Source organism: Pagrus pagrus, assembly GCF_965226575.1.
Source record: "Pagrus pagrus genome assembly, chromosome: 6".
Taxonomy (NCBI): Eukaryota; Metazoa; Chordata; class Actinopteri; order Spariformes; family Sparidae; genus Pagrus; species Pagrus pagrus.
The window spans coordinates 7,972,690-7,988,588 of NC_140190.1; the positions used below are offsets into that span (position 1 = coordinate 7,972,690).

General features: G+C 43.0%; 1 protein-coding gene across 1 annotated transcript in view; it reads right to left on the minus strand.

Moving 5' to 3' along the window:
• The window catches only part of scfd2 (sec1 family domain containing 2), a 92,758-nt gene that overhangs the window by 50,519 nt on the left and 26,340 nt on the right, over positions 1-15,899 (minus strand). The window contains exon 5 of the mRNA XM_084356046.1: positions 404-698. Within this exon, the coding sequence (XP_084212172.1) occupies positions 404-698 (295 nt within the window). The remainder of the gene's footprint in view (positions 1-403; positions 699-15,899) is intronic.

A 15,899-nucleotide genomic window follows, 5' to 3' on the forward strand; every position in this document is an offset into this window, starting at 1 on the left:
AAGAAACCAGTAGACACAAGCACACTGGCGCCTAAGTTATTTCTATACGTGTATGCTGTACAGGTAATTCTAACTGCCATTGCAGACGAGCTGTAGATGTGAAAGTAAACGGTCATTTCTCCCTCACACTCCAAGTTCAGACATTCCCACACTTCACTGTTTGCGTAGCTGCTGGCCAAACTGACCAGAATGTGTGTGTGCATGAAAGAGTGTGAATGCGAGGATAGAAAGAGAGGGATGGGGTGTGAAGACTTTGATAAAAATCCTCCCATTAACATCAGTGGAGGCAGACAAAGGAAATAAACTGTTCCCATTCCTTTTAGCACATCAGCAAATTTGGCAAACTGGCCAAGCTCCTGGAAATAATCATAAAAATTGTGGTCACATTAACTCTCTCACTCACCGGTGAGTTTCTGGATCAAAGGACTCAGTTCGGGCTCTCGGGTGATGACCAGGGTGAGCGCTCCCATCAGCTCCCTCTCCAGCTTCTCCAGCTCCTCCTCCTCGGAATCCTGGTCTGCGGGCTGCGCCTCGTCGGCCAGGGAGTACAGGTAAACCAGCAGGAGGACCAGCTCGTCAGCCCCGCATTCATCCTCCCTGGACCTTGACCCCGAGGCAGTGCTGTCCTCGCCTCCACGGGGCTTCATCAAGGGCAGCAGCTGCCGCAGCACAGCAGGGAAGTCAGAGTCTCCGAGAGCCTGAGACAATCACACAACACACAGACATGCACAGAAAAAAGGCGGTTAATCAGGAGACAACATTTTTTGTGCCTTGTAGAGACAATATGGATGTTGATAAAGGGAAAGTTGACTGAATTTACACATCGTAGTCACAGATCTCTGTCACCTCCTCATCTCTGCTAGAGGCTAGAGGTTGTATTAGCTGATACTAACATAAGACACCCAAATCTACAACCCTTTCAGCAGTCAAGTTGCATGTAGGTAGTGTAGGGGCCAGGTTTTCAGAAGAAGATGTGTGGAATAAAAATATATAATCGCTGCTTGTTTTGATCCAAGTTTTAAAGAACTGCCCATTGTGAGTCTTGCAGTGTTATAGCAGTAGGGGGTATCACAATTCTCCAAATCCACATTTTTTTATGAGGTGAACCATGCACCATGACATCCCTGTCAGTGCACATATCCTTTGTCGCATGAAGCTAAGGAGGATTTCAGCGTTTAAGATGTGCACCTGAATGCATCATGACGTCCCTCTGAGTGTGTCAAACTCCAGCCCAGTGAGACAGCAGAGGAGAGAAGCAGAGATGAATCTACGAATCGTCGATACTGCATTTAATTTCAATTAAAGGCGATCGGCATTTCGATCAATTTGCGATTGTAAATCCAAATCATGACACCCCTAATAGCAGTGCAATGCATTATCAACATTTTGGGGAAACTGCTTATTGGCTTTATTGCCTGAGTTAGATCAGAAAATTAACACAGTCTCTTGCCGATAAACAAGTTTTATCTTGTGTGTTTAGTCGACTGAACTGCACAAACAACGTGTTGATTAATTGATGAATTAGCTGTGCCCCCTGTTGAGTCCCGCTGTATTTACATCATCAGATATTACCTACGCATTAGTCACATTCTCATTAGTTGGCGTCCTTGTGTCTGTCGGAAGAAATACTGTTAGCGTTAAAATTAAAAGCACAGTGTGAGTGAGCTCATCGTTCCATTTGCTAATTTTACAGCTCTGTGAGTGGCTGAGGTAACACTTAATTTTGTTTCATTCTTTTGTTGGATTTGCATGGGCACTGAACTGCTCTCTCTCTCTCCCTCTCTCTCTTTCTACACACCCACACCAACACACACATTCACAAATCCAACATTTGGGGCAATGTTTAGGTGCAGTGACCTGTTTTTGTGAGCCTGTCTGAGCAGGTCTGAACAGCCGCTCACGACGGTTGCACTCCGGTCCAACATGCCGTCGATCACCGGACCGTTTACAGAACACTGGCCACTCTCACAACAAGGGTGAGCTCATAGAGCTATAAAAAATAAAGGGTGTGGAGCTATTCTGTCCGACGAACAGCATGAAAATTGAATGAAATATAGTCCCGAAAGGGGAAATGGAGGCAACAGGGAGATGGTGAAAAATAAAGCGAGGAGAGAAAGATACTGAGACATTACAAGAGGAGTTTAGTTTCATATGATAGTGTAAAGGGAATGATTGTTGACAGAGGACAGTATGTTTGTGCCGGATAGAGCTACAAATGCCCCTTGTGGATATATTTCATTTTAACGAGGGATTCCTCTGTGAAGACCTTTGTATTCCTCTTACCAAGACAAACAGGCTCTGAGAACGAAGTGCTTTGGACCTTGTGGTGGGCCCACTGGGGGGATCCTGTGTCTGACCCAGAAGAACTCTTCACTGAGCCAAATGCGCAACACAATCGGACCCAGAGAGGGTGAGCCAAAGCCACAGGACTGACTGACTGTCCCCATGAAGAAGTAGCTGAGGAGAAGACTGTGGAAAATGACTGTCCCTCCTGGAGTGTTCACAATAAAAGGTCAACATCTGTGGATGTTGGGGATTTCCTTGATCATAAATATTAAGTTAAATTTAACATCGCAGTTACAGTCATTACTGAAGGTGACAACTGCATCAGTCACATCCTCCCAACATCCAAGGTCTCAGGAGATCCCACTCTATTCCAACAGCTCCTCCCGGCCTCAGACCCCAGCCAACCACTCGCCCCTCTGGACCGTTCAAACACAATCACATCACACATTTTTCTTCTTAAACATTGTGAAATCAAATACCTCTCCAAGTTGCACTCGTCCAAACTGCCAAACAATGTTAAGGGATTTTTCCCTCGCTCATTTCGCTGGCAGTGAGTAGAGAAAGACAACGGACGTTATGGGTTTCTTGTTGAAACGCAAACAGCTAAAGCACTTTCTCTTTCAACTCTCACTTTAGAATTATTGATCGCCTACACATTTGTCTAGACATGTGCAGCAGGACATTCATATGATCCCTGGGCTTTCAGAGAAGCGTGCCCACTGTCAGCAACTTACATTTTCATTTTGACCACAGCTGGCCTGAGAGGTAACTGCTGTCATGCAACTTTGGCACCAGAGACTCTCAGCATGGGTCGATGGAGAGAGGAGGAGCTGAAAGAGGAGCTCAGGAGGCCCCGACATCATTTGTCAAGAAGAACTTCACCCAAACCTGACTGAGTGTTACCTCCTGGGCCCTGAGCTCACCAACAGTATGCGTTCTCACTTTTTTCACATAATTTTCATCTGTGCACCACTGTACACGTTCCTTAGCTCTCAGTGCAAACCTGAGTGGACTGTGCAGTGTGTGTATATGTTTTTACGTGTGACAGCAAGCATGCACTGTAACTGGGTCTCTTCAGGAGATCTATAAAAGCTGCTGTCAGCTACGTGCCGTGGCGCCAGAGCAGGAAATGGAGTTCTTTGGTACAGAACTGAGACTGAACTGAGTGAAGCTGAGTGGGAAGACTGACTAAAGCTCTTTCCAGCGCTGAAGCTGAACTCAACAATGCCCGACTCAGAGCACTGGCACACGGGCTCAATGGAAAGGAACCGTAGCGTACCCCTTTGGGAACAGAATGGAGCAAACTTTCCAAAGCACTTAGAGTAATGCAATCAGAGTATTACACTCAGATATTATGCCTTCTATTTCATCAGATTCATTTGGAACTTGAAGTAGCATCAATATTATTTTACAGGTTAATGCGTTAATTCATAAATAATTAAATGCATAAAAAAGCCCATTCAAATATGAATTCATTAAGAATATCTTCCCACCACAGCATTCATCTAGCTTTCAAAAACTAATCTAAGATCTTCTGCAGCAAACCCTATAAAATCCTCTCAATGACAGACTCTAAAAGAATGCTGTTAAATTCATGTGGCGTTCAAGGTCCGCAGTTCAGATTTAGGGGCAGTGCTCGTGGCCTGAACTACCAGCATTACTGCAGTAATAACAGGAAGCGAACGTTATTATTACACACCATTACTGAATGCACTTGTCCTGCTGCCACGCTCTAATGTGACTATTACACACAATTATAGAATAACAATGGCATGGCTCTGTCAAAACAACACTAATTTTAGAGCCTGCGATTACTAAAATAATGCCATTACTTTAAATTACTTGAGATTTTCTTATCATGACACCATATTTCCCAAAGAAAAACTGACTTTGGATAAAAATACAGAACATAACACTTCTTTGTTCTCTGAAAATAGCTCAGCAGCCGATTGGCCGATGCCTAAATTTGCTGCTCGATTATTAGTAAATGCCTGAGACATCCCCGGCTTCTCGCTCACGCCTTTGCACCAATCATAGGCTCTCTCTTGCATTATGCTCGGGTTCGAAACGGTATATCAGTGATTGACAGATTACTGTTTGGCAATTGCAACCATCCTGGGGTCCATAAACGCTCAATCTCACCCAATCACAGAGCCGGGCCAAACTCCGCCCCTGCCCGGCACAGCCTGAACAGGAAACCAGCTCCAGATGCAAACCCTGGAGGAAGGTGAGTGTTTCAGATGCAGCACATCGCACTAACCAGAACCAGGCCTCGCTTGGCTTGCTCCCTGCCTGCACAATGAACCTTTTTCTGGGCCCGAGGGCTAGGGGGGAGGGGCGGTTTGGAGTTGGGGGTCCTTGTGGGAGCATGAACAAAGTTGGCTACAGGTCAGTTGTTCTAGTCAACAAAAGACACACTGGACAGGAGTCCCCTTACATGGACGTCAGACAGCTCATCATAACTATAGCGACAAGAAAAAAACTCTTTTGCATTCTTTTGGAAATGCACACATGTGCTTCATTTGCAAATGTGTAATCACATCCAATTTGCATTCACAAATAACAACACGCAAGGCTGGAAGGGATACAAGCAAACTTCTTAAAAACAAAATACATAAATCTTGAAGTCAGAAGACAGCAACTAAACGTTGACTCTAAATTATGTACAGCAAGCTTACGATTGATTTTTAGTAGAAGAGCTGGAAAACAAACAAGTATGTTTTCACCCTCAGAGACTGGCAGGATTTTTGAACACGTAAACAACACCAAAACTCAGATCACACACACAAATGCAGTAATTTTGTGGATGAGTGTGCCTTATGAGAACTTGCTGGCGCACTCACACACGTAGAGCATCCCAGCAGGGACATATGCTCATTGTGAGCTGCGGCAATGACAATGATGAATCCTTGAACGGTTTCACCGGAAAATTTCTGTTTATTAAAAGACGGAAACTTGCTTTAAGTTGAGCAGGAATGGAAAATTAAAGTTTATCTCTGGCTCTCTTTTTATAGCTATTATTCTGCCTTGTGTGAAAGGTGTGGACGACGGATCAGGTGCTTAACAAGGAGAGCGGAAACGTGACTGTAAACACAAAGAGGAGCTGGTCTGCACACAGGATCATAGATATACCAAACATCGGAAGATCAGATATTCATCAAATCACCCAACTTTGTGCAGCACTAATATGAATATCATCCTTTTATATCCACATTTCTCTTTGTCTTCCTCATCTTTTCTGTTGGTAACCGGCTTAAACAACAGAAAAACATTCTGATTTGACAATATTGACACATCATTGTTGCTAGGAATGAGACGATTGTGATTTTCCTGAGGCTCAAACACAAGATAAGAGATGATAACATCTGCGAAATGTCAGTGGTTACCTGCACTCTCTTATACCCTTTGGTGTAGCTCAGCTTAAAAGTTATAATATCGAAGATTTAATGAAATCAAAGGTAATTTATTATTTTATTTATGGTTGCCATTTTTATTCAACAATCCTTTAAATGAATGAAATGGACTTTCTGTCAGTGGCCGAGCCTGCCATTCAAGTTTTAGATTCAAGGATCCTGAATACGCATGAGGGATTCACAGGAAACAATGCATCAAAGTATGATTTGGCTCGCTGTTAAAGCTGATGCACGCCTAAAATTTCCTACTGCTGCTGCTTCACATTAAAAGCGTTTTACTGGCAAAACAAGAGATGTTTTTGTGAAGCAGTAACAGAAAACGTAATGTGTTATTCCCTGAGGTTAGCGCTGACTCAAATGATTTATCAAAAATACAGCTCCACAACAAGTAAACAGTTAATTTTTGCATTTTTTGACAGTGAATCAGTCTTTAATTTTTGCACTGAGTAACAATTTAAGCGGGGACAGCCACAGTGAGCTGTTAGATGAAGAGCTCTAACTCCTCTGCAAGGTAACCGACTGTACTGTGGCCTGCGTGGAAAACTCCCACGCGTCGTAAATAATCAATAATCAATAATCAATAATTCCACTCAAATGCATTAAAACTTAAGTACCAAGCCTGTTTTGAAAATACAAGGAATAGAAAGTGCAGATGTTTGGGTTAAAATATAGGTAGTAAAAGGAAAAAGTTAGAAAAATGAATACTCCAAGTACAGATACTACTTAAATATAGTAAAAAACATAGTTGTATTTGCTACAGGCTCTGTGCTTGTATTTCTGTAGAATTAAATGGCACTTGTTCTTAACACCATTTAATCACAGGTATCGGCAAATAAACCAGGTCTGAAATCTTTCATCTTAAAAGTCTTTCACTACGCTGCTCTCAACAGTGATCATCATCTGGGTGTTTTGATGACTAAGCCAAATGCTGCTTGAATGCAAAAGGAAAACAGAGCGGGATTTTCTTTATAACAAATCTATTAATACTCCGTAAATATGGAATGTACTGAATGTACTCGACAGCCTGACCACCACTCTGTGGCTTCGCCATCAGCCAGTTAACTCAAAACATACACACAGACACCTGAAGAGCCAAGTTAGAATAAACTAAAAAGAAAGCAAGAAATAGCAAAAGATAAGACAATTAAATTGATTGACTGGGCAGACTGTTGTAAAGTGAGAGATGGGATGATAGATGGCGCAGTGGATGGAAAAGCTCTTAAAGGTAAGGTGACCCCTGGTCTGGCTCCATCAGCCTGATGCCTGTTATGTTTGTGGGAACACTGAGACATAAATCTTTCGCTTTAAATGAGGCCTGAATTACCACACAGTGTGCGAGGTGAGTCTGTTTTGTTTCTGTCCAACCGAGCGGCCCGTCGCAGACTTGCATGCTGGACTGCTGCTCAATGGAGTCCTGCACACAGCTGAAGGTCAGCTCGACGGAGGAGGGACGGATGGGCAGCTGCTTCTCTGTCAATACAGGCGAAAGCTCTCAATAGCTTTCACATCAGTCCTCCTCCCTTGCACCTTTCATCCTCTTTTAGCCACCTTCTCCACATGCATCTCTCTGTCTTTTATCTGCATTTTTTTCTATTCTGCTCGGTGTGTCAAAGGTTGGCTTGGCTCAGAGACATGAGGGCTGTAATTTAGACGAGACGTGGGACCCAATCACAGACACAAACACACAGTCCCCGCACGCCGCCCTGTCACCGCCAGTCAGCCACATGCTGGTCACTGTGGCTGGACTCTGTCTGCCTGGCACACGACAGCCCTGCCTGCTTATCACACTCCTGTGACCTGCAGCTCCCTCGGTGCTCATAAAAATAAGCGAGATAGAAATCGCCAATAGCTTTTAATGTGAAAACGTGCATCCAGGCGGTATACTCAAGTGTATCAGGAATCAAGTGTTTAGAAACGTAAGGGAATTAATGAGGCTTTATTTTCGCCACATCGGCTGCAAAAGATTATGGCGTAATTCACCAGATGAGAGTTGCTCCGCAGCCACAAAAAAGCCCGAAGCCATGTTAAACCTCCCGCACTTTTCTCACACTGTGAGAAACTGAATGATATGCACCCCTGAGTAGACACAGGCACGCACGCACGCACACACAGACACACAGACACACACAGACACACACAGACACACACACACACACACAAACACCCCAATACTGCCAAGGACAGTACATTACATCCACTACTAATTGACTAAGGAGGCTCCTGCAGGGAGAAAACATCCTGAGGTAAACAGACGGTTTCTAGACAAAGCAGAATGAAACGACCACAATTTATCCGATGGAATTCTAAGCAAAACAACTGGCTTTGACATTTTGCAGTTGCTCAACTACATTTTCCACTGCAGGCAATCTGAAACGTGATATGATACAAAAAATCCATTTTATTCACTTTTTTTTTTTCTTTTTGATTTTTAATGAAGAAACATGTAGTGTGTAAGATTGAAGCAGCCCATCTGATTCCAGTTTCAAGCGCACATATGGAAAGGAGGGCGCTGAGATGGAGGGTGGGGGGGGGGGTGAATAAGTTTAACGAGCACATAAGAGGTTATTTCAAAATAAGAGTTTGGCTTGACTGCTAACTGCAAATTTGCAAAAGTGTAGTGGCAACATAGCGTGTGATCCTTTTCTGCTTTTGCGCCTGATTTATGTGAAGAAAACACATTTTTGAGCTCATATGAGCATGTTTGCATAAGAGGGAGATCAAGTTTTGAAAGTCTCGAGTTCAGTCCCAGGGCTTGTGGAGACTTTCAGACATCAGGGGGCACTGTTGCACCACGTCGAGCCCCAGAACGGTTGCTCTAAGCCTGCACAAATTGAACTGAGTCTGCCTGTGTCTTTCCCTCCAAAACGCCATCCCTTCGTCTTGGAGAAGTCTTCAATAGACAGGAAATGGACTGCAGTCAAAGTATTTGGTATTTTTAAACTATTAGCTCCATGTTAGCTGGATCATGGCTGTATTCTGAATCGCTGACCTCAGCTCTATGCATGCCGTCATCTCTAACCTGGCAGGGTGTCATCAGAGGCTGCTGTGGTGGATGCAGAGCTCGGTCATGGGTCTGCTTCTGTAGTGAGGTTGGAATAAAACATTAAATACCTCTTGAGAGCTGTGTCACTGACTGGTTTACTGTGTTGTGAGTCATTACTCTGAGGTACAGCTGGTATGTTCTCTCCCATGACGGAGGTTGTGTACTGGATGTGCATGTGCCAGTTGCAGGGCTACTTTTCTGAACCCCACATTAAAGTTGCTCTATGTAGTTTTTGGAGAAGAAATTCAAACTTATAATTTTAATATTTACAATATTAATGAAGTAATAATACAAACTCCGTAACTGATAAACAAGCTGTTCTCAGAGGAAAATAGGGTCCCCAGAACTCTGTTTGAAGAAAGGTGGCGGGGTCCGCCAAATGTAAACAAAGTAAAACAGTATGAAACTGTGTTGTCCTTTAAGGTCAGTTTGTTTATCCAGTTTGTTTAGGCATAAAAAAATAAATCAATGAAGATGTTTCTGTTCTGATTAAAAAGTCTTCCCCAAAACTACATAATGCACCTTTAACACAGAGGTCACGGTGGTAGCCTTATTTAAGACGTAATGCCCACATCTGTTTTTGAGGAATAAGCTTAAGCAAGAGTGGATTGTGTATTCAGATGTGTATTTGTGAGAGTGTTTGTGTGTTGTTTTTTTTTTTGTATAAATAAGGTCTACATCATATTCTGCGCCCGTCCCGCCAACCTGTGTGCATCTCGCTCATAGACACTGACAAACACGCCTACACACGGCTGCTCTTCCCTAAACATTTATAGAACACTCATTACAGGCACGGGAAATGGAAAACAACTAATCTCCCTTCGTTTCCCCGCAAGCGCACACTTGTACACACACCTGGGTGGATGTAGAGATGAGTTATGCTCAAAATGAGAACACGCTGGAACATTTTATAAACAAGACAAGACAAACAAGAAGAAAAAAGATAAGAGAACATGGAAAGAAGGAAAAAGATGGGAATTAAGCTGGGATTGATGGGAAGGAGATGTAGTAAGACCTCCAGTAAGAGATCTTATCAGCAGTGTGAGTGTGCAAGGTCCCATGGCGCTCCAATGAGCACACTTATGAGGTGACTCAGACCAGTTCTCTATAGACCGTATTCACACGGCAGCCATTTTCCTCTGACATCACGGTCAGGGTGGGAAGTGTAACCAGGTTCAACTACACTTTGTTGTAGCTGGCTGGCTTAACCCCTCGACTCTGCGTTGTGTTTAATGATGGCCAGGAGGCTTGCGTTGCGGTTCGTGAGACCATTTATTCTGGGCAACTGGACAGGAACAGAATATGTACTGGTCACATACAGGCTCGACAGGCAGCTCACGTACAGCACACTCGATTGCACCTCTCATTAACTGGCCCAATAACATAATACAATATAATACACAAATACAGAATGTGGATAATGTACCTGGACAGGAACAGAATATGTACTGGTCACATACAGGCTCGACAGGCAGCTCACGTACAGCACACTACAACAGAACCGAAAGCTAATGTTAGCACCGAGGCTAACAAGCTAACTGAAAAATTGCGTTTACACCATTAAATGAACATTCCAGCACCTACAAGTGCCGCGACTCACTCCTAGCTTGCACATTAACATCTTCAATAACCACAGTACGTCTATATTCATACAAGAGAGAATATTGACATAAATACACAATAATTGTATACCGTGCTGCACTTTACAACTCACCTCGATTGCACCTCTCATTAACTGGCGTTTCTAACATGCACTTGGCATTCATAAACTGCCATTGAAAGAGGGCGCTGTTGAGCCACTAAACTCCCAAAAATACATTTCCAATACAAAGCAAGTGGAATCCCATACATACTGTGTTACAGAAGCATCTGAAATGACAATAGATAGTGAAAATCCAGAGGGACAACAACATATTTGATAACCCATTAGCTTCTGTTAGACAACCACTACCTGGTTACCATTACTGCTCGAAAGTGTTACACGATGCGATAGGAAAGGCTGAAATTCATTCTAAAATATCAACGCACATCCTGGTCACATTTGTTTAAGCATAACACATTTACATATTGCCTACTTTACAATGCCTTGCAACCTGTGACACAGCAGCATAACATCCCAAGTTTAAGCTTCCCACCCTGAGCGTGACATATGTGCGTGTGAATATGGTCTATTTATCAGTCAATTATGATCAGTATTGGTTATTTGCTGCTTTGGCTGACATTACAGGCCTCTATATCTAAAGACTTAAAAAAAGGATCAATTATGGATCTGTAGCACGCACACAACCACACATAAATGCACACACACACAATGAAATCAAAGCATCGTTGGGTAGAAACCGCATAATAATCAGTTACAGGCATGTTCTCCCCCATTAATTTTTTTTACTGGAAACCTCTTTTCACACAAAAAAGAGACAGAAAATAGAATTAGGAAATAATGGTAGTCACAGTGAGGGGTAGCTGTGGCAGAGGGAGGAAACTTTCAAAATAAAGGTCAGAGGAGAAAAGTTTTACTCATCAGAGTTTTCAATGTCTGACTCACACAGAAAGCCTCGCTCTAAGATTAAATATATTATTCTAACACAGTGTATCAGAACAGTGGACCGTGAAGAAAACGCTCTTTCTGTGAGTAATCTAAGACCTGAGACAGGGTGGCATTCTGCACACACAGCAGTCCTCTGTCACACACATATACTAACGTGCCATTGCTAACACAGGTTGTATGGAAGCACCCTGATCCCCACCAAAACACTAAGAACCCAGTCCGATTGGACAACACACACACACACACACACACACATACATACACGCACATGCAGACATACAGGCAACAGGAGGTGTATGTGTTAAGTTCGTGTTTACTGAAGTGTCATGGGGAGGGTTGGACACAACACACAGGCTCGAGTGAAAGAAAGCACACACAGCGATCCTTCTGCAGACTACATGTCTGCACACTAACACCCATCGCCCTGCATGAATTCCATCTGTTATAACACTTTGACTATCAGCAGGGTTTACCAGGATCTCTGTATGGCAATTCATTTGAGCATTGACCCACATTTCATGAAAAGGGCAAAGCTGCGAACAAGGAGTTAGTTAGGAGTTAGGGTCAGGATGGACACAGAGAGAGCGATGAGTGAGTGGCTGATTTGTCTTTATATGTGTGTGAAAACAAAACAGCGCTGGTGTGCTGACACTGGTTCGACACACAGGCTGAAATAGAACAATACAAACAACATCACCCAGGGTTTCTACTGCACAAACATTCCCAGAGCCTTAAGCCCACAGCTCAGCTAAAAACACAACCAGGAGGGGCAACAAGACAAGCTCCAACCATTAATACACTCTAACACCTCTTTTTTTGACTGAATACATAACTCTCTATTATTGTCTCCCTTTTTCCCAGATTTCTTCAGCCTTTCCCCAATGCATCCCTCTCTCTTCTTCTCATTGCCTTGCTTGTGAAAACATTAAACTCTGCTCCGGCCAAATCACACTAAACTCTTCTGACGCGATAACAAAAAATCCCCCAAGACTGTCATAACTCTGAGAAATCATAAATTTTATCTTTGACAAAATCAAAACTGCTAGAACTCACAAGCACGATAGCATGTTTGAAATCAAATAATGGCTCCACTGTGGGTCTTTTATGAGACCAGGGGGCTGAGATAGTGTTGGAGAGGGAGTGGAGGTGTAGATGGATTGCAACACCAAATTCAGGCGAGAGTAAACTCCATTTCTTCACCCTGTTCCATCCAGCTTTAGCCATTTCCTTATCTCCCCTGGGTCTGACTACCTTCACTTCGCTGAATTCTCGGATCACAAAATGGGTTACCCACACAAATTATCCTCCTCAATGACTGAACAGTTACGCACTTCCTGACTGACCTTGCGAAAGCAGATGGATTTGCTAAATCGTGTGTTCTCAGAATCCATCTTTCCAGGCTTCAAGCCATAGTTCAGACTAAACAGCCTCCTAGAGTGTGGTTTAGGTGTGACGACCAGCAGGAAAGCAACTGTTCATTTGAAAACAACAATGGCGGCTCTTTAGGAGGTCAGTGTCGATGCTGTACTGCGTCTGAATCAGAACCCGGAATGTATTTCATGAAAGAAGAGCAAAGAGCCGCTGTGAAGTCTTTTCTCGATGGAAAAGATGTTTTGTCTCCTCTCGAATTGCTTTGGCAAGAGTTGAGATTAACCAATGGGCCCTAGTGCTAACTCTCCCCTACTGTTGATCTGATTGGTTCAAGTTACCCTATGAGAGACGGTGATATACAGATGGTTGTCCAATCACCTGCCAAGTATCATTTGAAAGTACCGGCCCTTTTCCACACAGTTTCTAGGGGAGATTACCAGTTGTTTTGTGTTTAAAGGAGACATATTATGCTAATTTTTAGATTCAAAATTGTATTTCAGACAACTGCTAGAATAGGTTTACATGCTTTAGTGCTCAAAAAACTAACTGCTAGGCAGAAGTTTTTCAAATGTGTGACATGGTGAAGTAGCATGATGTCACAAAGTCATGGAGTTAGGGGTGGGACTACTGATGAGATGTTTCAGGAGCAGTGTTTTCTGTGGGAAAGAGGAGCTTCTGTTGGTCTGGACTTTGACCTTTTTAACTTTCAAGATCTTTTACATGCACAAGAACCTAGATAGGAAGGAAAGGAAAAAAGCAAGAAAAGCATAACAGGTCTCCTTTAACAAACCATATGGCGCCTCAGGTTACTTTCTGACTGTTTTCATGGATAATTTCTTAGCCAGTGTGCTTACTTTGAAGAGGTAAAATTCTCACAGTTGTTGCTTGGTGTTATATTTTCGGTCAGGAGCGGGTGTCAAAATGTTGGCAGCTGTTTCCAATGTGATTATCTCCCTGTCACCTTTGGGGTCCATATCCCAGGTGGGTCTTGTATAATAAAGACAGCATCATTGACAATCCCATGCCTGTCTTCCAAGTTAGGGATGACAGCGTGCCACAGTGTGTACACCAATGTTTGACTGTCCTCTCCTGATAAATAATGGCTGATGTCTGGCAGTAAATCCTCAGCCGCCCCTCACCCTTGCCTTCGAACACCGTGAAAATGTCTCTCTTCCTCATCCTCTCCCATCATGTCTGTCCTTCCTGAACAGATGGTAAACACATCACTAATGCCTTGTCTGTCTGTCTATCCTGTGATGCAGCGCAGAGCCTAGCAGCTAAACAACGACTAAACACATCACAGTGGCAGAGAGGCACCACTTCTCCAAACACCACTAAGACCGTGAGAATTACAGTGTCACTGTGTGCTTAATGGTCTTAAGTGTTCAAGTATCCAAAGTATACCACTTAGTTACTATATTACCCAACAGCAAATATAAATTCACCACATATTAGTGATGTGAAGTTATACCCTTTAATTTTTTTTTTTTTTATCGACATAAAACATGTTATAAACAAGGCAACATCTGTGGAACAATAGCTTAATTGTTGTTTAATGTTTTCAGATTAAAGACATGTAATTGATTTTGAAACATATGTGGATTCATTTACTTTATATAAAAGACAGCTGAGAACGATTTGGCATGAAGAGCTAAAACTCAATAAACTAGGTGTTTGTAATAGTTTGGCGGCCGCTACTGAAGTTAATGTTATTGGACAAAATATTGCAAAGAACTTCCACCATAATTTCACGCAGTGGGACATTTTCACACGCTACAGCCTGCGAAGATCACCAAAGAGCTGAGTCAGCGCCTCTCAACACAAACTGAATATGATGAGCTTTATAAATGTAGGATTTATTGCAGGTCGTCTGCATTGCATATCATTGTGGCTGAGGGAATTTGTGTTTATCACAGTCCTGCACAAAATTGTTTTATTTTCTAACATATGATGACACATTTGAACAAATTAAGTTTCGTCTATTCAGAGAAAGGAAAAACAAACATGGCAGTATGAGCAGAGTCAGCCAACTGTAGACTGCAGTAAAGCGAACTTGCAAAAATGAAAATTTGATTCTGCAGTTTAACCTCTGAATTGTTATGCTTTAGGCAGGATGTGGAGCGGTGGTTAGTGCAGTGTGAACGAGGACATCTGAACTTGTGATCCTCGCAGCCAGATGTGCAGTAAGATGAGTCCAGGCTTCATTTTCTCGACAATGATCCTAATAGCCACAACAAGCAGCTGAAAATTAGTTGAAGGCTTGTGTCAACGCAAACATGACCGCCAAAAGCGAACACATATTTATCAAATCATACCCAGAATAATTTATCATGCCTCTCAAATGAACAATACAAAGCATTTAAAAAGCCATAAACATTGTTACCGTCAATAAGGCCCCCCATGCCATGAGTTATACGAGAAGAGGAGCAGATATCACCCCTGTGAGGTTTAGACAAACAGAAACATCACAACTAGAAACATGAAAGAGAGAACACAGAGCATCTTAAATAACTCAGAACAGAAGAAAAAAAACAATGGGGTGGGGAAGATGGAGAGCTGAGACTGGGAGTAGGGGGTGAGGGGAGCACATGGCGGGCGTATGAGAAACCAGTCTCCTCCTCCTCCAGCCCCTCCATCCCACCTCCCACTCATAATTAGCGGCTCGGCGTCGGGGCTCGTTTTGGGGTTACTTTCATTCCTTTTCCCATTTCCATGAAAACAACAGCGGGACAAACAGGCCAACATGTGTCTCCAAGTACACCAAGCTTAGAACAATAGAAGAAGAAAAGTGGGGCATGTGAGTTCACTCCAGATGAAAGCTAGAGCGGGAAAACACAGGAATCAGTGAGGTTTTCCCTTGCATGTTTTTAAATCAAGTTTTCCTATTGGATAAACTGTTGTGTGGAAGGCTGGAACAGCTTAGATTTGGCTTCGAGTGTATACACGCTGACAGGCGGTGGAAACTTTTCAAAAAAGCTCCCTAGGCCTATTGAAATTCACTGCTGCAGGATAGCCCACATTTTTTAGTTTTTCCAACACATTCTATGTATTCATGTCATGTGTAGCTCGTTGAACAGGCTCTACTATGCATCTTTCTGTACACTGTATCCAGCAAACATGTGGGCAATCGGTCTCTGTTAGTCATAATTGCACTAAACATATCCAGTATTTTGGCATCTGTTCTGACGCATTTCGTACAAATCCATTTACGGTTGCTCTGGTTTCAGTCTCCTACAGG